Source organism: Corvus hawaiiensis, chromosome 6 (genome assembly GCF_020740725.1).
Source record: "Corvus hawaiiensis isolate bCorHaw1 chromosome 6, bCorHaw1.pri.cur, whole genome shotgun sequence".
NCBI lineage: Eukaryota > Metazoa > Chordata > Aves > Passeriformes > Corvidae > Corvus > Corvus hawaiiensis.
This window is the reverse complement of record NC_063218.1, coordinates 52,949,084-52,975,336: the sequence shown is the minus strand read 5'-3', so window position 1 is coordinate 52,975,336 and position 26,253 is coordinate 52,949,084. Positions and strand designations below refer to the sequence as shown.

Genomic DNA, 26,253 nt, shown 5'->3' with positions numbered 1-26,253 from the left:
ATCAGATGAGCAGAGTCACAAAAGGTAATTGAAGTGGATTCATATCTCATAAATCTTTACCTTTTGGAGTTGCAAAAGGCATTTGTTTCATTGTAGCAGGGAGAAATCTGCTGTCAGTCAGCTTTTGTCCACTGTGCACTAGGCACAGGTACAATTTCATCTGCCTCTATAACACAAATCACCTTCCTGGCATCATAAAAAGGTTTATAGGTATTTATCTAACTTTTGGGGGACTAGGACTGAGTTTTGAATGGACTGGGGCCAAGTTTGTGGTACCAACTGGAAACCACAAGGAATTTGGCAATGCAGACTTCATGCCAGACAAAACTGTTAAGTACCTGTCTTGAATGTTTTGATTCGTTCATTAATCAAACACAGGGAAAAATACATTCACAGGAAGCTGACACCAAAGAGTTTCAGTGTAATTGATTTTTTAACCTTCAAAACATTTGTTTTGGGATGACGGAATTTTTAGCAGGAAAGCATTGTTCATGCTCTGTGTGTATACTTTATTCTACTCAATTTACTTACTGGAAGTTTTATTTTTGAAGTTTATTATAAAATAGTGTGTGCGGCACCTCTGTATCTGTAGCAGTTTGTCTATTTGTAGATGCTCATTTTTAAATTCTCTGCTTACTGGTATTGGGAAGATGAGTGTGCATACAGCTGACCTGAAGGAGGAGCAGTGAAAGAGTAGGAAACAGGAGAGAAGTTTAAGATGTAATTTCCTTTCTGGTATCACCCTCTATGAACAGTAGCAAAGGAGTGTCTGAAACTAGAGTTTAGCTGACAACTGCATAAGCATAAACTCTATGAAAGCAGAATAGATTTGCAGTTTTCCTTTTCACTAAATGAACTATGTGTTATCAGAGAATAAGCTGACTTGGAAAGGACCCATGAGGATCATGGAGTCCAACTCCTGGCCCTGCACAGGATACCCTGAGAGTCACACCATGTGCCTGAGACCATTGTCCAAACACTTCTTGAGCTGTGTCAGGCTGGTGCTGTGACCACTGCCCTGGGGAGCCTGTTCCAGAGCCCAACCACCCTCTGGGTGAAGAACCTTTTTCTAATATCCAACCTAAAGCTCTCCTGACACAATTTCAGGCCATTCCGTGATTGATCATAAAATCTGCTTTGACATTTTTGCTGTGAGTAGACAGGTCCAATTGTGAAGGTCTGGTGGATGCAGAGTTATTGTCTATGGTAACCACGCTTTAAAAGAGACAATAAAAATATTTTTGTATGGGGAGAAGATCCAAATTGGACTTCTGCTGCATTCAGCTTAAATCCGTAAGAAAGAAGAAAAGAAAGATGAATGCCAGCTTTAGTGCCAGTGCCATTTGAAAGTTTGCTCAAATATGGACTCCTGTGAGATTGGGAAGGTGAGTCAAACTGTGCCGTGGGCTCATTCATGTTCGGAGTAGGAGAGGATGTCTGTTCAGATAAGAGATGGCCTGGCCTTGTTGTGAAGAAGATATTTCCATATGGGTGCTATACCAAATTTACCCTACTGTGTGTGGAATGCTCTCTGCTTGGCAAAAGGCCAAAACATTCCCTGCAAGGGAAAAGGGCCTGGAATTGTATCTGATCAGAGTGTTAATTTGTGTCCCTTAGGCTTATCTTGTGGCTGTTTCTGTGTTGCAAGGGCAATGCTGCATATGCCTTTTCAATGAGATCATTGCAAAATCAAATTGCTATTAAATTATATTTTACTCACAGTTTTGAACTCAGCTAAAGTAGCAACACCAGTGCTAAAACTTTGAGTAGAAATGCTGGTGCCGGAGCAACATTCCAAATGCTGTCTGGATAAAATTAATCATTTCATACAAATATTTCAGCTTAATGTTACATGTTTCAATATTGTTAAGCATAAGTGGTAGCACATTATGGCACTTCAGCCAACTTGGAAACAAGAAATGGGACCCTATTCCTGCACGCACTGGCTGCTTGTTATTCCTGGGCACATCCAGCTGACTGTAAGGGCATGGGATCACGTTTTCTTCCTGACATGTTTTTGAGGCTGTGTTCTTCTGTGCCCTCTCTGGCATTACAGATGTTCAGGCTTGGCTTGCAAGCAGAGAAGTGGGATTTGGGAAGCTGGGATCACCTGTGGGAGCATTCTGCACGGACCTGTGTGACGGGGGCAGCGCTTGTCTGATGGCCCCTGGGGGTCTCTCTCTTCCCAACCTGAGAATGAAGCAGTTCAGGCTGCAACACTCCTGTGTCAGGTTTACTCCTGCTCTGCAGACTGTGAAGAAAGATTGTTCCCTCAGCAGAACTCTCCTGCACAGTGGGTCTATTCAAGCCTGCATCTGGGAAGATAGTTAGTGCCTTCATTTATGAAATTCCTATCATAGAAGTGTGAGTTCTTCGGAACACCAGCTGGTCTCTTGAGAAGTCTCCAACATGTCATGTACACAGCTACATGTAAATCATTTTCATAAAAGGAAAGAAGAGAAGCTCTTTCAAATCACCAAATACCATCTCCCAGTATGTGAAGGTTTAAAAGATATGTGATATCATTTACAGTTTGTTTGTGGATTTGTTTCTGTTTGCCTCTATCTAAACCCCTGTGGTTCCCTTCTGCCACTCTGGATACAGCGTACATGTGAACAGAGCTAGAGTTTCTGTGGCTGCTGCTTGGTTTTCTATCTCTGCTGGTAAAGGCTGTTGCTCCAGGAATCCTCAACAGAAACTCCACTGGTAGGAGCCACAGTCCAGAGTGGTTTGGTGGCTGCAATCGGCTCCAGTGGCTAGATGGGGAGGTGTTTCCCTGCCTCCTTCTACAAAGAACATTAAAACAGGTTTAAGTGTTTCCAGTTGTTTCTCTGGCTAGTGGTTGGAGGGCTGATGAAAGGTGATTTATAACACTTTTGCTTGTGGTAGCTTGTTGAAACTCCTTTCATGCAGAGGACAAAGGTCAGTGCTGTGGGAACTGAACTCCTTCCTTGGGAAAAGCGCCGCTGCTGATGGCCGTGTATACCTGTGACTGAGCAATAGGTGGGAAGGTGCTCTCTTCAGCTCATGATCAGCTTGTGATAGTAAGGGAAGAAAGCTTATTTACATGGTTGTTATGAAGCCAGGGGATATCACTGAGGACCATGATATCATTTAATTTTCAATACATTCAGTTCTTCATCATTTTATCTTATAAAAATATCCTTTCTAGGAAGAAACAACTCCTTCGCTGTTAGCTCTTACTGGCATTTTTTACTTTTGTGGAGGGCAACTCTTGAAATCCCTTATGTTTCTTTTACTGGCTTTTTAGTGTAGATTCACACTTTTTTTTTGTTGTTGTTTTAGTGTGGAAGAGTGAAATTCCAGCAAGGCTGACTTAGTGAAAACTGAATTAGTGTTGATGGCTGGAGAGAAATGTAACTTGATCTTCTGTCTCCAGCGCTTGAATCAGGAACTGAAATAATTGTTCTAAGATTCTGGTCAAGTTGCCAGAAAATGGAGCGGTGCTTCTGCCAGATGGTCACCGCAGAAGTGCCAGACATTCCTCCCCTTTCTGAGCTTGCAAGTGTGTGTATTTGAGAAGGAAAATACACACAGGCAGCAGGGAACTGAAATACTTTTCTCCCTGAGATGCTTGCTGAGTGTGCAGGGCCATGCTGCAGACAGTGTGCATGGGGATATCAATGTGTGATGCCTGGCAAAAGGATATAGGCACAAAGAGATGTTTCTGTTGAGCAGTGACATCAGTCACTCTGTCACAGCCCTTGACAGACAATATGAGGTAAATCCACCAGAAACAGGGCAGGAGGGCATGTCATACAGCAAGAGAAGATAGTTCAGTCCCTGAAGGAATCATGGCTCATTGGAAGAGATGATGTTGCCTGTCAACTGCTAAGCCCAGCTGTACTGGTTAATGATTGGTGCCTTTAATTGAAACCATTGTGCACTACTACAGCCCTGCCTTGTAGGAGCTGCTGGTGCAATAAATCTTGATTTTTCCATATTAGAAAGCTGTGTTCTTTGGAGATATTGAAAAGTCTCGGACTTTTTTCCTCCCCGCCCCCCTTTTTGTTGCTATAGCTACGGTAATTTTTGTTAACAAAGGGAATGAGAAGTAGTTTGCTGTGCTTAGTTTGTTTTTGTCATTCTGCTATAGCTGCCAATATTCTCTCAGTCCTTTCTCCTCTTCTTTTTTTTGTCCAATCTCCCTTAGAACCAATTCTGTAAAGAAACTGCAGGAGTCTGGGAACTTAAGTCTCCTGCAGTCACTGCAGAGCTGTATGTGCATGGGGGATGAGGCTTCTACCCACAAATTAGGGACTGAAAACTTGAATTTAGATTTGAGTTTGGGCTTGTGTATTGAGTGACCAGCTATGCAGACCCTGAGCACTTCTCATTCTCATGGACTTGCACCTGCTTTGCAGGAATGCAGGAATTTCTGTCTCTTTTGGTGAAGTCTCATGTCAGGTTACCACAGTATAGCAGAACCATTTTTCTTGAAGTATCTTTAGGAGAATTCAAAGTTTATTCCATGAGGAAGATTTTAGCCACGGAATGAAAGCATCCCGGAGCACAAGGAAAGGTGGGCTGCTTTTTCTGGGGGACACAGAGTGTGTTCCTAGTGTGGAGGAGAAGAAGGTGGGTGTATTTCTCCTCCCACCTGGGATTTCTTATTTCCCTTTCATCTTTCTAAAAAAACCTCTTCACTTTCTTGTTTCCCATTTGTGTTTTTCTCATAGTATGTTAGTTATCCTTCACCTCACCTTTGTTCTACCAGTCTTGAACTCTTCTCATGTTTATCTGGACCTCACCCCTCCTCTCTGTTTCTTCTTTTGCATACATCCTCTGATTCAGAGCGCAGCTAGGAGGGTGGTTGGGGTTCACTCATTTTTGCTGGGTCTATGCTTCTCTCTGACAATTCTTTACTCAGTTGTCTGAGATGGAAGCTTAGGCAGGCAGGGCATGGACTGCATCCTTTCAGTCAGGCTGCTCACACCTAATGGTAGTTTACCATCCTGGGAGCACAGGGGGCTTGGGTTTGTTTCTTTTGGCTTGGAACATGTAGAGTTTGAAGGAGAGGGAGGCAGTAGCCAAGATGTTCATAGACATGAAGGGAATCTGAATCAGAAAACCACTGTGCATGAGAGAGCTGCTCATTGCCTCAAGACAGGCCAGTTTTAGGCCTCTATCTGTGGTATAATAGTGATATTTGGAGATTTGGATAGATTTCTGAGGCAGTAGGAGAGATAGGAGTACCTTTGAGAAAATGGGCCATTCAGCCAGGTGCCAGAATGTGGGTGGTGGGCTTTAATCCCTGGCACTGAATTTGTGGATCTCACCTCTAAGCAGGCTTCCTAAGACTGCAACTGAAATCCATGTCAGAGCTCCAACGCAGCTCAGAGCTCCTGCAGGTGTTACTTTAAGTGCAAGAACATAATTTCTCAATGTAAACAGATACCTTCCTGAAAGGTTCCTGCACAAATCCCTAAGACAAACAATGGACTTACTTGGCATCCCATTTGTTGCTGCTAATGCCTGTGTCCAGGTTCACTTCTGGATGTACTTTGGATACAGGGGAATTAAGATCTTCTCTAAGGGAATTAAAATCTTCTGTGTGCCTTTCTACAGATTCCCTGGGTAACTGCCAAGAGCTAAAGAGACAGACCCAATGTTGTTCTCATATCTTTGTACAAGCCAAGACAACTTTGGCCAGTATTTTCTACTTACAACCAGGAGGTCTCCAGCCTGTACCTCATCCTCCCAGGGTGCTTTTATATCATCATATTGAGACAGTCCATGCAAATTAATAATTTCTTCCCTGGAACCATTAGCACTGGCAGTTTGGGTATCATGGACAGGACCTGCTTCTGGGAGATACTGGCTCAGAACGGTCACTAACACACAGTGATCTAACCAGAAGGAGATCCACGCTATCACCAGATATCAGCTCTTGACCTTACTGAGGTATTCAAAGATGATTGCCCTTCTGCCCATCAAGTATTATTAAAACATTTTGCAAGGCTGATAACTGCTAATAATTTTGCAATTCTCACTCTAGCAGGACTCTGAGTGGGAGCCACTTCCCTGACAGGCAGGAAGGGAAGTATGCTGACAACTCTGAGTGCAGCAGCTTGCTCTGTAGTATGGCTGTGACCCGTGTTTTGCCTCAGATGATGCTCTAACAAATCAAAACCTACAGCAGTTGCAAAGCCAAGACGCTTCTCAGCTGTCTGGCAGACTTTGTCAGTCAGCTTTGGCATGAGGAGGGTTCAGTCATCGCTGTCAGCTCAACCGGGAAGTTCCTTTTAAGACTTACTAAGACTTTAATCTTTGTTTGTTCACTCTGTGAATTGCATTGGGATGTTTTTAGGGATGTTGATTTAGATGTTGCACCCTGTGGGAAATACCAAAGGACACTCTGTTTTCTCATTTATCATATCCTTTGTGACACAAAAGATATTAATGAAAAAGAATCTTTGTTCCTCAAAGCTAACCAACTCTCATTCCTTAGAAAATTTATAATTTGGTTTTTGTGTCACAAGAAACAATTCATTGTTGTGCAAATGGTGTTGATGTTGCTATTAGAGGATTATGACTTCACTGAGGAGTAAGCAACAGGAGCAGGTGATGTCCTGAGACTTGAATGGTTGTTTTTATGCAAAAATCCTGGGGATGAAGGGAAAGAATAAAGGAAGAATAATACCAAAGAATTGTGATATATGTTGGGTACAGCTTCTAAGTAGACTCTTCCTACCCTGGTATCTCAAATCAAGATATTTAAGCTTGAAATAGTCAATGTATTTTTTAAAATCCAACCCTTTTCTTTAGCCTACACAGGGAAATACTAATTTCTGATTCAATGTCAGACATTTCTGTTCATGTCTCCTTTTCTAAATGTCTTCTTCCTTGATTTTCATGTTGTTTTCCTTCTACTTGGAAGCTGTGATTGCCCTAGGACGCTAAGGGTAATAGAGGAGCTTAGCACTGAGTTCTTACCTAGTTTAGACCTTAGTTTTGGACTGCATTGTGTTTCAAGTGAGGTGTGTTCTCTTCACCAGGTATTGCCCATTTTCAATTAAAGGGGTAAAAAAATAGCTTGAGAGAAGATAAATGAAGTAATAAGAAGATAAAGTAGGGCAAGGAAGACAGAATAAAGGCACTAAATAGGAAAGAACAAGAATGTCAGCCATTTTATGTGGCAGTAAAACAGGAAAGGAGGGTGAAGGGTGAGCGGAGAGCTGTCTTTGCTCCAGGCAGAATCTGGTTTTCAACTGCCTAGGGAAGGTAACTTATTTCATCTCCAGTAAGTGCTGCAACATCAGATTCCCAGTAGTACCAGTTCAGTGCAGCGAGGACTGAATGGCTGAGAGGGTGGTTTTGGCATTGCAAGGATCAATGGCAACCAAGTCCACCACCCCTGCTGGTTATAGTAGGAAGTTTGTGCCAGAATTAAACTTGTCATCACTCTGTGAAAGCTTAGCAGAGAGACTGGTCACTGACTTGGTTTGAAACAGGCTGTGGGTTGTAGGGAGGGAAATTTTGGATGAGACTGTGGCGTTAATCCCAGTCCAGAGAGCAGGTATTCCTGATGTAATTCTTGTAACAATGTTTTTGGGACTCTCTACTGACGCCCTCTCAAGGCAGGAATTTCTAAACATTTTATTGGACTTCCCAGCTCATCAGAACTGATGTTGTTCTGGGAGGACACAATTATCTGTTTTACTGGAAGGGAGCAGGCAAATTGCCACAAAGCAGGCTGCAACTCCTAAACAAAAGTTTAACTGTACCTAAACCTACAGCTCTTGACATGTGGGCGAGCTCCCTTAAAGCATCCAGAAAAGCATATTAATGTATTAAGATGACTTCTTCTTTCAACATTCTGTTGCAGCTACCTTCAAGAGAAAAATAAGTAGACACACTAATTATTATTAATAATATATTTATGAAAATTTGTATTTATTATAAAGTAATTTTTCAAAAACATGAGTTTGTTTTAGCAGCCTGTAGTTCTTCCCTGTTATGCCTTCCGGTTATGTCTCCAGGTCTCTGTTCTCTGGGGCAGACCAAAGGAGTAATATTTTCCCATATTTTTCAGGTCCCAGATCAGTGGAATTTCAAGGGAAAAATAATCTGCATGAAAAAGCTTCAGAACTCAAGGTCTCAAGTAGATTTCAAGCCATGTTAGTGATAAAGGCAGGAGAGGGCTCGGGGACCGACATTCAGAGTCTCCCTTCTCAAGTCATCAGATACCACATGTAAATCCTTCTTCTAAGTTCAATAACATTCAGCTTCCACAGAAGGAGAGGAAGGAATCAGTTCTTGGAATGTGCTAACTGATGGACACTGTATATTAGAAAGCAGGAGGTTTTCTTGAAGCTGTAAAGTGATTAAAGCATTCTGGGTTGCCTTGACTTTCCAGGTGCTTGCTCCAAGCCTCACTCCTCGACGCACTCCCATTCACAGCTTGCAATGAAAATAGACTTTCACTTTTTCGGTAGTGGGACTGATAGTGGGTGCTTCCAAAGTGTTGGGATGCTTCAGGAAATGAAGAATAATTTTAAACTGCAGTGCAGGGGGGAGGACAGAGGATTTACCCCTCCCCTGCTAACACCTGTTAATGGAATTAGACATTAGACAAGGTGCTGTAATGTTCATTAGCCCAAAGTGTGATGGCTTTCAGTGCCTAATCTGTCCATAAAAACCTTAGGCCACACTTTAATTTTAAAAGAGTAAAAGTGTATGGATCATTAACAGATGGTCCATAAGGAATATTCTGTCATTGCATCTGCCTGCAATGATAAAGATCTGTTAGGAAGCATCTGCATTGCATTGCAGCAGCCCTTTTCAGTCAGGATGCTGAACCTTGCCTGGCATGAGCAGCAGATCCCACGTTGCCATCACACCATTTTTCATATTTGTCTGTCATCTTTACTTTTTGATCCTGATAAATAGTTTGTGAAGGTTTTAGGCAAAATTGATGTAATGATTCTACCATTTGGGCTCATTAAATTGCCATTTACAGAGTTGTCCTAGTGAAATTAGTGAACCCTTGTCTGGAGCAAAACACAAATTACAGCTAAATAAGAGTTTCAGGTGAATTTTTTACATTTACAAATGAAACAGAATTCTGCAGTTTTTGACCAGGTTTATTAGCTGGTTTACGAGGCCACGCAGAATCTGTGTGACATAACTATTTTTGGATTTGCTCTTAACAGTATGCCACAATACTTGAGAGATTTTGGTTTCCGTTGCTTTGTGAAGAAAAATTTGCAAATACTGTAATGAGGAATGCTCTCATGCAAGCCCAAGGGATGTGATTCTGACCATACAATGATTCAATAAACTTGCAGGGCCTGTCAGACTCATTTGGAGGCTCTAAAATGACTTTCTGCATGACCATAAAACTTAGTTTAGGTTTTCTTTCCTTGTTTCTTTGTCTCTGATTTTTTTTCCTTTATTTTTGGGGGGGTGTGCATTGGTGGATGGGTGGGTGGGCTTTTTGGGGTGATATAAGTCCTTGCTTCCAGGTACCTCTGTAAATGGCTGAATATTTTTCTGCCATGTTCGTGTTGTTTGCATTTTCTCTGCATATGCTGGGATGATACCAGCATCACCTGCAGTGGAGTATTCAACCGAAATAAGCATTAAGGAAAAATTGAATCGAAAAGTCAGTTGATATCACCATATATATCATAGTCTCAACCTCATGGGAAGGAACTCACTTTTTTCACTAAATTTGACATATCTTGAGAAATTGTCTTTAAGAACTCAATTTATCTTTACTTGAAAACAAACCACTTTGTTCTACTTGACATTTAGGGTGGCTTTGAAAGGTGAGGTTTAAATAATCACTTCTTTTAAATATTGACCACAGTGATTTTTATCAAGCTTTGTCATACTATTTTTATTGCCATCTGATTTTGGGTATAGGAAAAATGGACTCTTGAAAAACAGCAGCATAAAAGCACACTATTTTATTAATGTGTCAGGTCAGTGTCCCATCTTTTTGAGGATCCCTTCAGCTTATTTTTGTCTTGAACAGAAAGGCAAATCTCGGAAGATTAATGTTACACATGCATGCTATCAGTTATTGTTCTCCTTATGCCGTGTTTATATCTCTCCTTTTTCTCGCATTAAGTGCTAATAAGTGATTTAGACTTAACACAGTAAAAGTATTGAACTGGTGAGTGGAAAACATTAAAAAACTGCTTACTCCCTGTGGAATGTACAGTCTTAGAAAGCTTGGCCAGCATTAGCATGCTTCCTTTTTTGTCCCAAGCAATCCCTTTTCCAGTCGGAACAGGCAGTTCTGTAACAGTCCTGTAATCTTGATAATGTAACACTAACAATAACAATGAGACACTGGAGGAATTTAGGGCGCTTCAGTGTAGAAAAAATGTTACCAACAAGGGAAAAAAATCTTAATCTGGGAAAATTGGTACAAGACAACGGAGAAGGACAAGTAGACCTGGAGTCAGTGGTCAGCATGATTGACTCTGCCTGGAGCTGCAATCTGCAAAATTTCTGGCTGTGTTTGTGGCAGAACTGCTTGGAATAAAGTGGTTTAGAGAATGTCTTTTTGGCTGTGATAGGTCTGTTAGTACAGGGATTTTTGTGTGTTGTCAGTCCCCAGCTTGCTTTGCAGCATCACGTTACAGTGGCTTCTCAAGCAGTCTGGACTTCCTGTGGGTTTGAGTAAACAAGAAGTTTCATAACACTCCTTATTTTTGCATTAGCTGTGCTATTAATGGTCATAAAAATTGGTAGTTCTGGTCAGACCCTGGGTGGCACTGCTGTAAACCGTGGTAGATAGTTTATAAACCAAGAAGCATCTCAGAAACCACCCAGACTGGTGCCAGCAGACCCGCAGAATCCTTCATGACTCCTGTAGCATCAGTGGAATAAATACTATTCCGTTTCTTTCTCAAGGGACTCTGCTGGCATTTTAGAAATCTTATCATGACATGAAAAAGCATTCCTCCCTCATTTTGAAAAATATTTCTTAAGGGATTACCAGAACAGAGGAAATGGCCACTAAGAGCTGTGCTTTACACCAGAAAAACATGGGATATAGTCAATGGAGGGGCGTGATATTAGGGATTCCTGCTTTTGCATCCTGGGGATGACATCCTGGCCTTTATCCCTATCATCATGTTCTCCCTTCAGTCACAGCATGACATTCCTATTATGACAGCAGAATGAAGGCAAAATAAATCACGGTACTGGGCTGGTTTTTTGCCAGCCATTTTGCAGCAATGTCACAGAAGTGAGACCTATCTTTTGGGCACTTAATTTCAGCCTTGTGTATAAAGTTAAGTTCACAGCTTTTGGGATTACCAAATTGCTAAAAAAACCCTAGGAATTGATAAAGATTCTTTATATTACCTGAGGTTTTGGAAGTGTCCTAAGGCAGTTTTACTTAAAGAATCCTGAGGCCAATAGAGAAAACCATTTGTGCTATTTTCATATCACAAGCAGATTTGAAAATTATATACAAAAAAATTCATAATTGAATAAATTTCACTACTAGAAAATGTTTCCATAATAGAGCTGCACTTTAAAAATGAGAAAGCTTTCTTCATTCCTTGGGATAGCTGTTTTGTGGTCAAAATTCCAGTCACAGCTCTGGTGTTTGCAAGCATCACACAGTGTTGTTGCTGGGATCTCCACATACTCTGATGGATGGAAGAACCACAGCAAGCCTGTGATATTTTGTGAACTTGGTATCGAGCTCTGATCATCAGACAGGTCAGCACCTGAAGCACACACCTACTTCCCATAAATCATTTCCATTTATAGCACTGGGCTCTGATAAACTTGGCTGTGGATGTGCAATAGCAGCAGTGGAGAGGTAGGGTTTAGTTTTTCAGGTTCATGACGACATGGATTGCGTTTTATAGAGTGAAAAGCAATCTGGAGTTCTGCCTTTACACAGCACAGGTGTTCAAGCAGTGAGTTGTCATTTGGTCTTGTTAAGCTTAATTGACTTTTCTTCTCACAGATATCCACACTTCTAGAAAGCAGAAATGACCATGACTGCCAACAAGAACACCAGTGTCAACAGCAGAGCTGGAGGGAGTAAAGTGCCTCAGGACACTCTGGATAGGTAAGTGGAGAACTGCAGGATTTGTAGATTTTGAGTAAAGTTTGTCTGTGTTTGGAAGAGCATCCTCTATGCTGACACAGAGAGAGAGAGAGCTTTGCTGGGCTGAGAGAAGTTTTCTGTAGGGAGAAGAGGAGCCAAGGTATGAGGAGAGGTTGTTTCTTGTTGAGCTTTTGCTGCTCATGGGCTGGTTATGATGGAAGTGATTGCAAGGAAGGACCTGTGCGGCAGGTGCTGTGTAGGGCTCAGGAGTTGTGGGCTAAATTCCTCAGCCATGTGACTGCATGTCAGCTTTTCTCCACTGTCAGTCCCCAGTTTGTGTTTTGTGTTGGTTTGTGTCCCATTTCCTCTGCTCTATCTGCCTTCACAGACTGTGGTCAGAGCGTCTCCTGTTGCAGGTCAGGCAGCAAGTGGGAAAGGGCTGAATGTGAAGTACAGGGCTCATCTCTGTTGCTTTGCTTATTTGTCCTTCTGTAGCATTAAAATAATTTGCAAAGTAGAGCACCTGTATTATTACTGTTAGGGGGAAAATGAAACTTTTAAAAATGTGCAGTCAAATAAAGACATAGACAACCAGCATCAATTCTGGTGTTTTTATTAGGTATATTATGCTGTGGTAGAGCTCAGCAGAGGTGGGCTCGATATCCTTGTGCACTTCCCAGTTTGTGTTTGTCATCTCTTAGTGCAAAACAGTAAAAACATAAAATAAGGCCTGGGTGGCTAAAGGAATTTCTAGAGAGATATTCATATGTAGTTATTAAAAGCAGTTCCCTAATGATCTCTGGAATTCTCAAGTTATTTATTGTCCTTCCACCAGTGCAGACAGATTGGTGCTGGGAACTTGGGTCTGGACTTTGGCAAACTTTGGACAAGTCTTTTGTTTTGAAATCGTTTCCATTCTGAATATCTTAGAAAGTACTTTGGGATACTAAGTTATTGGATAGTAACTGTCAAATAAACTCTTTCCTTATCATCATCATCTGTTTTGAGTAGAATTTGTCAGGGAAAGATTTTGTTAGTACAAGTAAGAGCCTGAAGCTAAGGAAAATCTTTAAGTTGCACTTGCACAAGCGAGGAGATGAATAGGTGGTCATGCACCATTTCTCCATCCATTATTTTGCCTTATGTAATCTTCACCTGTCTCTGAGAAACCCTGCAAGAGGATGTTATTTGAGTCAACCATGAGGTTTCTTCATTTGAGTCAGACTGTAAATCAGTGTAGTAAGTGCTGGCATTATAAAAGTTTAAAGCTTGCAAGATTTATTGCAAACACAGTCAAAGATTCACTTAAACTGAACAGTCACTGTCTCTGTTTAGTGTGGGATTTGACTGGACATTTGGAAACCTGCAAATGTACTTTATAATTTGTGGTAGTAGAGTTTCAGTTAATGCTGATACTGGCATAACACACGTGTAGCAGTCTCCTGGTTGCTAAGATTTTTAGAGTTATTTTCTTGTAAATCCTAGTTTTGGTGGGGTTTGTTGTTTCAAGACTGCTGTTGATGATCTTAAAGGTCTTTTCTAACCTTAATGGTTCTGTGATTCTAAGATGCAAGGTGTGATTCAGGGATATGGTGACATCAGCTGGTTCAACACTTTGTGATTCCTTATAGGTCAGAAGCAAAGATCAGTGAAGTCTGCAGAAGTCTTTGTAATTGCTTTGGCAGTGATTCAGATCCCTGCAGATCATGGATTTAAATTTTAATACAAAAAATCTTCAGTGGAAAGAATGTGCCTCCACATAAACATCCATACAACTGTGTGCTTTGCAAGTATCAAGATTCTTGCAGTAACTAAGATTCCCTTGATCCTTACCAGGGTGTGAATTAACTGGCATGAATCACCAGAGCTGTTTTTCCACCAGAGTTGTGTGAATGTCACTTCAGGAAATTAGGGAAAGACAGAAAGCAGAGTGAGGACATAATTTGGGAGGATAACTGTGAGTTTTAAGAATCTGGCTGTAGGATTCATGGGTTTCTGCTGTGAGTACAGGAGGGAAAAAAACCCTTGGATCTGAAGAAAGTAAAGTGTTTTAAATAAATCCACACCAACACATTATTTTTGAAGTTACCTGAAGTTCATTCACCACTTGTTAAAAATTGAGATTTTTTTTGTGTTAGGAGAGAAAACTGTGCTCTGAATGGGAAAATTGTAGAGTGATGGCAAGGGTGGTTGAAGGTACGAAACATTTTCACTACAAGACAAGAGTAGATTGATTGTGACTCTTCATCCTAGGAAGGAAAGGATTGAAGGGGTAACAAGAGGAGTAATAGAAGTATCTGAAATGATATATGGAAGAGAGATGATAAATAGGGAAAAAATTCTCTTTTGATTTAAGAACTAATACAAATCCAATGAAACTAGAAGACAACAGGTCAAGAATCAGCTGAAAAGAAGGCACTTTTCAGCAGCATGTTTTTAAATCATGAAACTTACTGTTATGGGTTGTTGCAATCAGACAAATTCATGGAACAAAAATCTTCCAAAGCCTTTTAGTTACAGAAACAAAATCTGTGAGTCAACAGACTTTAAGGCTAGTTAAGTTGCACTGTACATTCTTATTCTCTTCTCCAGGCACCTGCTAACTCTCACGGACAGTGACTGAACCTTGGACCAGGAATGCTATTTTGGTCCGAACCAGTGGGAACATTCTGATGTTGTTTGGAACAAGAGTCAGTTACAGGAAGCAAATTGGAGAAATTGCAGAAGGATTGTTATGCTTACAAAAGGAGACTCTGGCTTTCAGTGAATTTTAAGGGTACGACTTTAATCCTTCCTTGTGAGTCACTGAGGTGAACGCCAAGGAATGGAAGGACAGGAAAGCACCTTGTGTGTAGCTGAAAGTGACTTCTTAGCAATTCTGGCAGGAAGCAGCTCTGTGAAATCTTCTTAACCCTTCAACAGGGAACAAAGGAGCCCACAGCATGCTTACAGCTAGTGCATGCCCATGACCCTGTTGCATCAAATGAGTGCTTGGTTTGATTGCACCATAGTTAAGAGGATCAGTGTAACTCTGAGGAAACCTTAGGAGAACAGAAGTCACAGAAGGGCATAGTGGTGTTAGTAGCTCTCTCTCCTTACAATGTGGCTTGCTTTCCCTTAGTGAATGATTTGATATTTACCTGGAGTATCTGTGTTTTATCAGAAACTCTCTTTGTTATTAGGTATTTGTCCAAAACTTGTGTTTTCTCCAGTGCAAACAAAGGTAGATGTAGAAATGGCACTACTGTCTTTGACTTAAAAATCACTTCTACACTGTTCTGTATCAAAACAGACCAATAGTTATGTCTATGAAGTCATGCCCTAGTTAGCAAAATACAGCTTTCAAACTTGTAGGCTGTATAGTATAACAGAGGCAAGGAGAAAAGAAAATCCTGAACAAAAGAATTATATATTCATATATCACTGTATCTTAAAATTGCAGCTCAGTTTGAGATGCTAGATGTGACAAGGACCAGTTCAGAGCTGAAAAACATTTAGAGCTTGTGGCTACAGGACTTCTGTAAATCATTCCCAATGCCTTTGCCACTGGCTAATATGGCATCTCTTGACTCTGCATCTCAAGGCATTTTACACATTTGAGCCTTCTCACCTGCTGCAGTAACTGAAGTACAGGAAGGGTTTGTTTCTGGAGGAGCTCATTGATTTAGTTTTTTATCTGAGTGTATTGCATGAGGCCTAAATAACTTCAGATTCTGGAGATACAGACTTCTTCCAGTGTATTTGTAATTGGCAGAATTTCTCTTTGCCTGTAAAATTTTCTGTGGTGCAGGCTGTGTCTTATATATGGGTCCCACCTTGGAGAATAGGAGAGAGCTTTTGAAAGCTCAAAAACATTTTACAAAAACAATTACAGTGAACAAAAATTAAGTTTGCTGCAAGTAAGTGTTTTACTAGGGTGGTGACTGTGTCTGAGAAAAATGATTCTCAGAGGCTGTGTGTCCGAGGAACCACAGTTTTTTTACAGACTGGATTTTGTGATGTGGGCTGTTGTCTTTCCACCCAATCTCCACAGGAAAGGTGGTGTCCTCACCAGAGGATGTTGGTGGAGGATGTTCTCCACCTGAGCAATCATGATTTAATGGCACTGGGGGTGCTTATGTCAGGGTGTGCTATAGCAAGACACCAGAGATTTGTGCAAACAAAGGATTACATCTGCAAATTGCCATGAGCACCAGGTTGCAAAGTGTCTATTCAAATAACATTCTTAAAACTTCTCATGTCTAAATACTTTTAGTTGAATCTTTGAACCAAATATACTGGGTTAAAACTGAAATCTGATCTCATGAGTTGGATCTTTCTCCTTGCTTGGGAAGAACTGAGCTGGGTACTCACAAACCTCTAAATATAGGCTTTGGTTTTTATCTCCCAGCAGTGTGTGAGGACATTCCTGCTGTCACCCGCAGTTTGTCACCCCCGTCAGCCTAACATGTGCTGAGATATGTTTGTATTGGCTTTGTGGCTCAGAACTTTTTCCTTCTTCAAAATTTAGGTTAGTAGGACAGAATTTTAACTGGTGGAGCTACCTTACCTCTAGCGAAGGCAATGGAGATGCGTCACATAAACAAATCTGGATTAATATAACTCTGGAGATACCTCAGGAGCATTTCAGATGAATTGTTTATAATTCTTTAAATATAAAGTAAAATAATGACTTACATTTCTTATCAAAGTGAGCCCACGGGTTGGTTAATAGAAGTATTGTTTTGGGTTGGTTATCTGTTCCTGTTGTGTGCAGGTCCATGCTCAGCTGTGTCACATGCACATCAAGGTCTTGTGTTTTATTCCTGCATTTCTCTGAAGGCAGAAACAATCTTAGAAAGATCTTAGAAGCTAAGAAAGCTTTTAGAAAAACCTTAGTTGAAGGAAGACTTTGTGCCTGTGCTTCAGCCTTAAAAACCTGAGATGTATGATCACTTCCAAAATCAGTCATATTCAAGCCAAGCTCATTCAGTTTTAGAGCAAATGCATTTATTTATTTATTTAAAAGTGAAATTAATTCTTGGTCCACATTACTAAATCCAACTGAAATCCTTTGTTTCCTTTGAAAGGATTATGTGGTTATGGGCTGGGCAAAGGACTAGAAATATTTTGCCTTAGGAACTGACACCTTCAAAATTCTTAAATAAAACAATGTACAGATAAGTCCAGCGCTGGGGTTAAGCAGTGCTCTGCTGTCAGTGCTGGACTGGGGCTGGCAGTTTTTTGCTCTGCTGGCTTGTCCTGAGAGTGCTCTAGTCTCTTCCCTTTCCACAGTAAATTTTTCATGTTGAAGATGATCTCATGTCTTGAGGAAAACCCATCTGTTTAGGGAGAGGGGTTGTCTTCAGAGAGGCAGTGTCTGTGCAGGACTTGTTTCTCATTTAGAGACATCCCTTCATGGATGCAAATGTAGTGCCTTTTGCTTGTGTTGCCAGATATGTAACAATATGACTTTAAATTAATTCTTATTCATTCAATCCTTCTGCTACTCCTAGTACAAGAAAAAGCCACAAACGAAACGAGAGCTCCTCAGCTCTGTGTTGAACTGTAGGCACTGCCCAAATTTATTGTCGGGTCATTTGTCCAGATGTGATCCAGTCTGCCTGCAGTGACAATGAATTATCTTGTGACTAATGCAGAAGAGCTGTGTTCACATCCAGGGTGGATGACTCCAGGGGCAGATAAGGCAGGACAACCCTCACCATCGGTTACAGAGCCTTGGGAGGGACATAACTCGGCATCCACCACAGTGGAGCCCTGGTCCTACTATAAGAAAATTATTAACAGTAAGATAAACAAAATGTAATTAATTGCATTTATGTATGTCATGTGAATATAAATTTAAAGATTATGAGATTTATCACATGTCCTGAGTTTTCTGAATGGAGAGCATGGAAAGAATGCAATAACTTGCAAATCCAAAGATGTATCTTCAGCTCTCTGTGTTCTAAAGCAATGAGATTTTGATCTTATTTGAAATTCTAATGCATGCAATTTTCCCACTAATTTTTTGTGATTGCCATTGCCTTAGCACATTTATGATAAAGTATTTTCTCTTCTCTTACTCTTTCTTTGCTTAGTATGTGGACAGCATTGCTGTGAGTGATAGAAAAGCTGCTTGTTTCCCTTGTGGATGGTTGCATTTGAACTACAGGTGAAAGGCACTCTCTGCCTGGGCTTACACTTAGTACACAGGAACAGGGAAAAGCAGCAGGTCTAGAAGTGGTTGCTGGTTGTTCAAAACTTTTGGGACATTTGTGCATGGTTTGGTAGGTTAGTGGTTGCTGTTTTGTGCATATTTGGGCAAGCAAGTTTTTTTTTTTTTTGAGGGCTCTGATGAGGAAGGAATGAGACTAGCTTGGAAAGGAGAGTGAGTTATGTATGCCTAAAGCAGGAAGCAAAGGGTTAATTTCATTTTTATTTTAAAATAAAAGCTTCTATTGCCCCATCAGTTGTGGAGTAGCCTGGGCTGAAATATCTCCCAGTTTTGCCAGCCACAGCAGCCATCAGGGACTTTGTTAGAGCAGCAAGAGGCCAGTGGTGTGAGTTGAGCTCACGTGCTCTTGGCATGTCTCAGCCTTTCCCCACTGCCCAGGCTGGGATCGCTCCCCTCTGCTGTGGGAGATCTCCTGGCAGCTGAGCATGGCTCAAGGCAACGAGGCACTCTACACTGAACTGCTGAGATGGATTTTCCTGCCAAAAGTATTTGCCTACTGCTCAGAAGTACTAGTGAGAATATTTATGAGCTCTTTATGAATTTGTGAGAAAAAAACCCAACAAAAACCCCCTGTAGAAAATGTTTGTTACTTTAGAAGAGAATCAAGTTTTAATATTTTGACAGTGAGCTTGAGAATAGGAGGAATAGTGATTCAATAAAATTCTAAGACAAAGCAATATGCCAAGTTATTTGAGCTATGATGAGACAGCTTTTTTTTTTTGTTTAAACCACTGAGATTTAGAAAACAGTACGAATAAACTTCAGCCAAATAACAGTGAAAACTGAATATAACTGACATGAAATCTATTAGCAAATATTGTGCCCTTTCCCTTACAAGCAGAAACAGCCTGAACCGTGCAGCTGACAGATTTTCAGCAGCTCAGAGCTCCATTTGGTTCAGAAGGGAATAAAAGCTGTTCTTTACCCTGTAAGGCTGGAGGTGCATTTGGGACACGAAGCTCTGGCAGCTCAGCTCTGAACTGGGCCAGGGGAGGTGGGAGGGCACCTACTGCCATCGGGAACAGAAACATTTGCAGTGGGAATGACTCAAAGTGCTGGTTCAGATGACCCTGAAGCTGGGAAGGGTTTGAATACAGGCTTTGACTGTACTGCTGCCCTTTATCTGGGTAAGCAGCACTGGTGCTGGGCTGACTTCCGATGGTCCGAGGCACAATGTTCCCCTCCCTCGCACTGCTCGGCACTGACCCCGGTCTGGCGGAGCTGAGGCCGTGCTGAAACCTCTGCAGATCGCTTTGGCAGGGCTGCAGAAACATTCTAATCAGCACAGCGGTCTACAGACATGAGAGGAATGGTTTGTAAGATGAGGAGACAGCTTCTAGTTAGATCGAGAGAGAACTGAAGAAATGGACCTGCTTCTGGATACATCCTTTGGGCATCCTCAAACAGTTGACAGTGGGGGGCAAGGAATTTTGCTATTCCATTTCTATTGCTGGCTGGTTTGTTTCACTTTAGGAAGAATTCAGGAAGAATGCACTTGTCAGTCAACAAATCACTTTTTATTAGGTGGAAGCTTTATTAAAATATCCCTCCCATTTGTATAGGTTCCTAAGAAAAAAAACTCCAACAAATCCTAAAATTTTGATTGAATCTTGCTTCATAAAGCTTCAGACCAAGTTGACTTTATTATTACTTAGAGGCTACAGGAATGTAGTGAATTCCTTCCCACTGTAATTTAATTCTCATGACACTTCAAATGCTTGATGCTTTCATATGTAGCAAATTATATCTTATCATTAAAATTACCTTTTCCCTTCTATTAAGGTTTGTATTTGCCAAAACAACTGGAAATTTAAAAAGTAAAGAAATTAAAAAGAGAAACTAACAAGTCTTTAAAAACCAGAGTTGTAGATGAGAGGTTAGACTAAAAGAGGCATTTTAATGCAACTATTGCAGTAAGAAGACTACTTTGACTAACACTGCAATATTTATTTGTTTAATCACTACATTTACATTAGTGTACTCAGGGGTACTGAGACCTGAACTAAACACAGATATTTTCGCAGAAAATTATTACAAGAGCTCGATTTTGGAAATGTTTCTGATGACTTTCTAGTGCTTTTACTGCACTGAAATGTAGTGAATAGAAGCAATGAGCAAGACACATGTTAAAACACTCACAGGAGTCCCCACTGGTGCAGTATCAGAGCACCAGAGCACAAGTCTTATTTGAATTTGTTTTTTGGGTGGTGATAAGAAGCAAGACTGAAGTCCTCAGAGAATATGGCATAGTAGTCATGTGCATAACATTTTTACATCTTAATGCCAATATTTCAGTTTTTCTGGAATGAAACTCTATTGCCTTCTGGACTGGGGAGATGCTGATGATTTCGCTGAAAAGACCAACAAAGATGCAAATCATGAGCATTGCTAATGATATTCCATGTTCTCTGAGTATCTGTTCATTAGGAGCTGTCTAAGACACTCATCTCTTTACACTTGAGCTGTTGAAAAGCCATCAGTATGGGAGAACAATTTCTGTTCTGTGCCCTAATCAGTCTGGATTTGAATCAGTGGCTTAGAAACGAAAGGGTCTGTGTTGTCTTACCAGTTTCTTGCACTGTTTGGTTACCCTAAAAAGATATTTTCCACTTGAGCAGAACAGAATATTAAGAGAAGACATAGCAGAATTTGTAAAGAGTGAGTTTGAAAGGAAGATCTGAGCATATTAAGCTAGATAATACATGTTTCTTCCCTGATTGGAAAAAAATGCCATTTGTCTGGGAAAACAAAGCAAGAAGTGCACAGACATAGCATCCCCACAGACTTCAATAACATAGTCACTATTCACCAGGCAATGTTGTATGATGAAACTGGGAATTAGCTCAGTGCTTGATTCAGTCTCCGCAGTGAGCATCACCCTTGCATTCACACTTGAGGAATGAACATTGACAGCAAATGACCTTTAAAAGTAAAATAAACTGCAAGAATTTTTCTGCAAGCAGCAAGATAGAAGCTAATGGAAATACACAGGTAGCATCCATATTATTACAATATAAACATGCAAAATGCCCACAGTTCCTGGGAGACTTTTTCAAAGCTTTTGTCACAATTCCCATCATGCACTCTGAGGTTATTTCCATTCTGGCCAGGTCCTGTATATAGAGCTGGCAGTGTGCCACCAGGAAATGTGTCACATTCCCTTGGCACCAGGGAACCCTGGAGCTGTTGAGCAACAGGCAACAATGTGCAGGCATCTGGTAGGATGGGCTTCAGTGCTGAAAGCACGACCAAATATAACAACTATAACAGATATGATGTTCCTAATAACTAAATAGCACTTAAAAAAATTTGATTTATTGAGTCAATCCATAAAATTCTATTGTAGTCAGTGGGAATGCCAGTTCTCATGACAGCCTGACTGCTTCTTTTGAGAGCCTAAATATCCTGTTTGTTATTAGCCAGATAAGGAAATTTTGCCCAGAGTGTCCATATGTTGCTCCTGAAGCTCTTTGTTAAAGCACTATTTTTATAAAGGAAATACTTTATGATTATCATAGTAATGACGAGCTTTAATGCCAACATGTGTTAGTATTTTACTGTGAAGGAGCTGTAGAAAATTGCTGAAGTAAATGAAAAGTATTAATTTGTTTTCTTCTCTCCTTATCTACAGAAAGAAAATGTTAGGTCTGTAAAGCAAGGTGACTTCTTCAGCATAGGTCAACCACAATACTGTGGCTGTACAGCAACTACACCTTTGACTAACAATTAACAGCAGCTAATAGATGGAAATGCTATTTTACATTTTGGATTCCTGGGATAAGCCCATCGTGCATCACAATTTCCCAAAAGTAAGCTTTTTCCAGGTAGCAACATAACTATTTGAGATGTGAAAACAGAATTCATTGCAGTGGCAGTAGCACAGAAATGGTTTGTGTTTCAAATTCTGCTAGCAAAAAGCTCAGAAGGTCTTTGTACAGGGAGTGCTGGCAGGCAGGTGGGCTGCTGGTGAGGGAACCCCTGTGTGTGGGATGGAGCAGTGCTGGTGACACTCAGGTGTGGGTAGGCTGGTGAATCCTCGCGGTGTCACCGCGTGGATGTCTCTGGCTGACTCACCTTTTCATTGTGCAGCGGGACGCTCACCCCGGGAGGCAGCTGGGGCCAAAAGAGGCCGGGTCAGTCCGGACAACCGAACAAATGCCCAGTAATGAGACTGCTCTCACACGAGACCTCTGTCCCCTTGGTTTGCTGCTGAGCTGGGAAGCCACTTTATGTCAACACAGGCAAACGGGGGAGGGCAGACAGCCTATGGCCATTTGCTGGCAGAGACCTGAAAGCGTTTGAATGTGGATTTTTAACCTCTCCCTTTCCTGTCAAACAGTACTGTCACCCGTGTGGGCTTCAAGACAGGGGCTGAGCCTGGCAGGCTTGCTGTGTCTGTGTGCGTGTGGTTTGGTCCCTGACACAGCTTCTATGATTTCTTTCGCATCAGGCAGCCGGATTGCCTCAGTTCAGAGTTTTAGGAATGAATTGTAAACTGTTGCTTCCTGTAACTTTAAAACCAAAACTCAATTTTTTTGTGGGTTTCCGGGAGCAAACTTCTGTCTTGCCGTATTTCTCACACACCGGTCCCTTCAAAGCCAACACGTGAGATTTCAGAGAAAGGCTTTGCTCCTGTTTTGTTAAACATTAATGGCAGTTTCCTCCCCTTAAGCACACAAAGGGGCGCAGAGGTTTGACAAACGCTCTCAGTGTGTCATTTGCTGCTTGACAAGTGAAGCAGGCAGCGTTCAGGGAACACAGAGGCTATGGCAAGACACATGGAACTGCGAATTCCTACATCTCCATTCTGCATCGTTCCAGGAGGGAAGAGCTTCTGAGTAAGTCTGGGTAGGCTGAAGCGATCGCAGTGGCCTGTCAGAGGCATGAGAGGAGGAAACTAAATACAGCAGAAGTGAAGTGCATGAAGTGCACTGAATTCCTTAGTGCCCTTTCCTGTAACCACTTTTGTGGGAGATGAACTGTCTACTGACAGGAACTCAACACCAGCCTTCTGCTTACTGAAGGTAGCTATAGGAGTAGCTTTAATTTCCAGAGTTTGTAGTTCTGGTATAGGACAAGTGACTTTGTGGGACTAAAACTCATTTTTACAGCCCTTCTCTACCCTTCTTTCCTCCACCTCTCTTGCTCTCAGACAGAACCTCGTCTCTCTAAGGCTAAATGCTTGCTTCTTGTCTATTTGATGCAATAACATTTTTTCCACTTTAATTCTTAAAGATGATTTTAAAGTTTTCATAGCAGTATTCATACCCATGCTAAGCTGAATTTGTTTTTATTGTATAGAAAGTGTTGGTCCATTAGAGAGAGACTACAGTTGTTTATACTTAGGCTGAATATGCCTTACAATGACTGTACTTTTCTAACTGCTGAGATGAAAACACGGCATTAAATGAGGTGCTGCTGGCACACTTTTGTGGGCTGTGTTGGTTTTGATGCCTGGTTTCAGGTTTTGGGTTTTTGTGGTATCTTTTTTTAAATGTGCTTTCTATGAAATGTGCTTTCTGGGCTATGAGACAGCTTGCATTTTTCTTCCATTGAATAAAGAGCATAAATCACAGGTTTGTGCTTTTCAGGAAAAAATCAGTATTACGGGTCAAACTCTGTGAGGTTCTGAGGGATGTAACTTAGGGTCAGAATCTGGACTTCAATTTACTGCTTCAAATAATCATTATTGGAGTGCCCACGGGTTACTGTAAGGAGTTTGTTGTCAGTACTGTAGTCTGTGGGGAGCAAATATTTTCCGAGCTGATGAGCTTATAATTTGCCTGTTGGTTTTTCTTGCTGCTGTATACACACACATTGATATTGCCTCACCAGTACCATAACATTTTCATTTTCTGGATGCTTTGCCTGGTGCTACCTATGTAGCTTCCTGTAGGGACATGAAGCTTACTTTTGTCCTGGAAGGAAAGGATGTCTGACAGGAGAAATGTCTTCTTGCTTTTAGTTGCTCTAAGTTAAAGTTTAGTCGCTCTAAATTAAGTAAAACTGGCAGTTTACTGTGCAGCGTTTCTGTTGCATGTCAGTGGCTGCAAAAAGTTTTCATCCTTAGGGTTATACTACATACAAATTCTCTCATAAGAAGTAAAAAGTGAAGTGAAATGTTAATATGTATTGGCTAGCTCCTTATAAAACCTAGTGTAAAACTAAATCCACAGTGTTATAAGAAGCCAAGGTCTTGTGAGAATGAAATGTTTATAAAGGATATATAAATCCCCCAGATATTATCCTGATTCCAAATTTAGACTTGAGATCCCACAGCTCTTGTAGGTGTGGTGCTAAAATCTGCTCTGGGAGGCTCATTTCAGCTGGATGAGTAATGGACACATTCAAGTTACCCTTGATCACAGTGAACAAAGTCATGGGGAGTGCCTTTCCCTGACCTAACTCTGCTCCTGTTGACAGTTATGGGCAGCAAAAGGCAGAGAGAAGCCAATGTCTGAATCTTTTGGAAAGTTTCCTTTAGATCATGTTTCGGAATATTGGTGTGCACAGCGCTCCAGCACTGGCTGATCCTTCTTTTGTTAATATGCAGTGAAACTGAATTAGGGCCAGATGTAGCCCTCGGTCAAGTTAAATTCGGCCTTGTCTGGACTCTTAGGTAAATAAGTATGATAGCAAGAAGCACTGCAAGTCACAGCTTGGCTTTCTTCTTTTGCTTTCTTTTCCCCCTTTTTCTTCTTTTTCAGTTTATGTGTATATGCCAACAGATTGGGGAATAAATAGATCAAAGAGTTTTTCAAAGCTCTGTTCAACTAAGAAAAAACCCCAACAACTTTTGGCTGGCCAATTTTTTGATATGACATTCAGTTGTGGGTATGCCCAACACATTTCCTCATTTTCCTGGCTTGTTTAGCTAGAAGTAGAATGAAGCATACTGTAACCAGTCAGATGTAGTAACCTAATGTAGTTTTCAGTGCAAATGTTATTTAAACTGAAACTTTGTTTTTCATAAGTGTGCATTTGCACCAGATCAATGCCTTAAATCTTCCTGCACTAACTTTTGCATCAGTTTGGATCTTTAGCAACTTCTTTTTAGCAACACTTGATTCGTGCTGACATAAGCCAGAAGAAAATCAAACACTGGTTAATAGATTTTTAAAGGAAGTGAATGAAAAAATATTCCCTCATAAATTCAAGTGAAGTATATAATTTCTTAATCTGTACAAATCCATTGTCTTGGTCAAGGACAAGCCCATCAGTGATGGTGGCAGCGCCTCTGCGATGACGTATTTAAGAAGGGAAAAAAGTTACTGTGCAGGAGCAACTGCAGCTAGAGAGGAGAGGAGTGAGAATATGTGAAAGGAACAACTCTGCAGGCACCAAGGTCAGTGCAGAAGGAGGGGGAGGAGGTGCTCCAGGCACTGGAGCTCAGATTGCTTTGCAGCCTGTGGTGCAGCCCATGGTGAGGCAGCTGTGCCCCTGCAGCCCATGGCAGACCACGGGGATGCAGAGATCCACCCGCAGCCTGTGGAGGACCCCATGCCAGAGAAGATGGATGCCTGAAGGAGGCTGTGACCCCATGGGAAGCCTGTGCTGGAGCAGGCTCCTGGCAGGACCTGTAGACCCGTGGAAAGAGAAGCCTACGCTGGAGCGGGATTGCTGGCAGCACCTGTGATCTTGGGGGGACCCACACTGGAACAGCCTGTGCCTGAAGGACTGCACCCTGTGGAAGGGACTCGCCTGGCACGGTTAATGAAGAGCTACAGCCATGGGAAGGACCCATCTTGGAGAAGTTTTTGGAGAACTGTCTCCCATGGGAGACACCACATGCCGGAGCAAAGGAAGACTGTAACTATCTCCCGTGAGAGAGAACCCATGCCGGAGCAGGGGAAGAATGTCACTGTCTCCAGTAGGAGCGATCCCATTCCGGAACAAGAGAAGAGTGCAACTCTCTCCAGAGGAAGAGAGCCTATGCTGGAGCAGGGGAAGAGTGCAACTCTCTCCAGGGGAAGAGAGCCCATGATGGAGC

At 41.5% G+C, this 26,253-nt stretch overlaps 1 protein-coding gene across 5 annotated transcripts in view; it reads left to right on the top strand.

The window, feature by feature from the left end:
• DENND2B (DENN domain containing 2B) overlaps window positions 1-26,253 on the top strand; it is a 155,246-nt gene that overhangs the window by 55,524 nt on the left and 73,469 nt on the right. For all 5 annotated transcript variants that reach the window (XM_048308377.1, XM_048308376.1, XM_048308379.1 and 2 more), the window contains one exon: window positions 11,963-12,067. In XM_048308377.1, coding sequence (XP_048164334.1) covers window positions 11,988-12,067 — 80 coding nt within the window. In that variant the 5' untranslated portion in view covers window positions 11,963-11,987. The remainder of the gene's footprint in view (window positions 1-11,962; window positions 12,068-26,253) is intronic.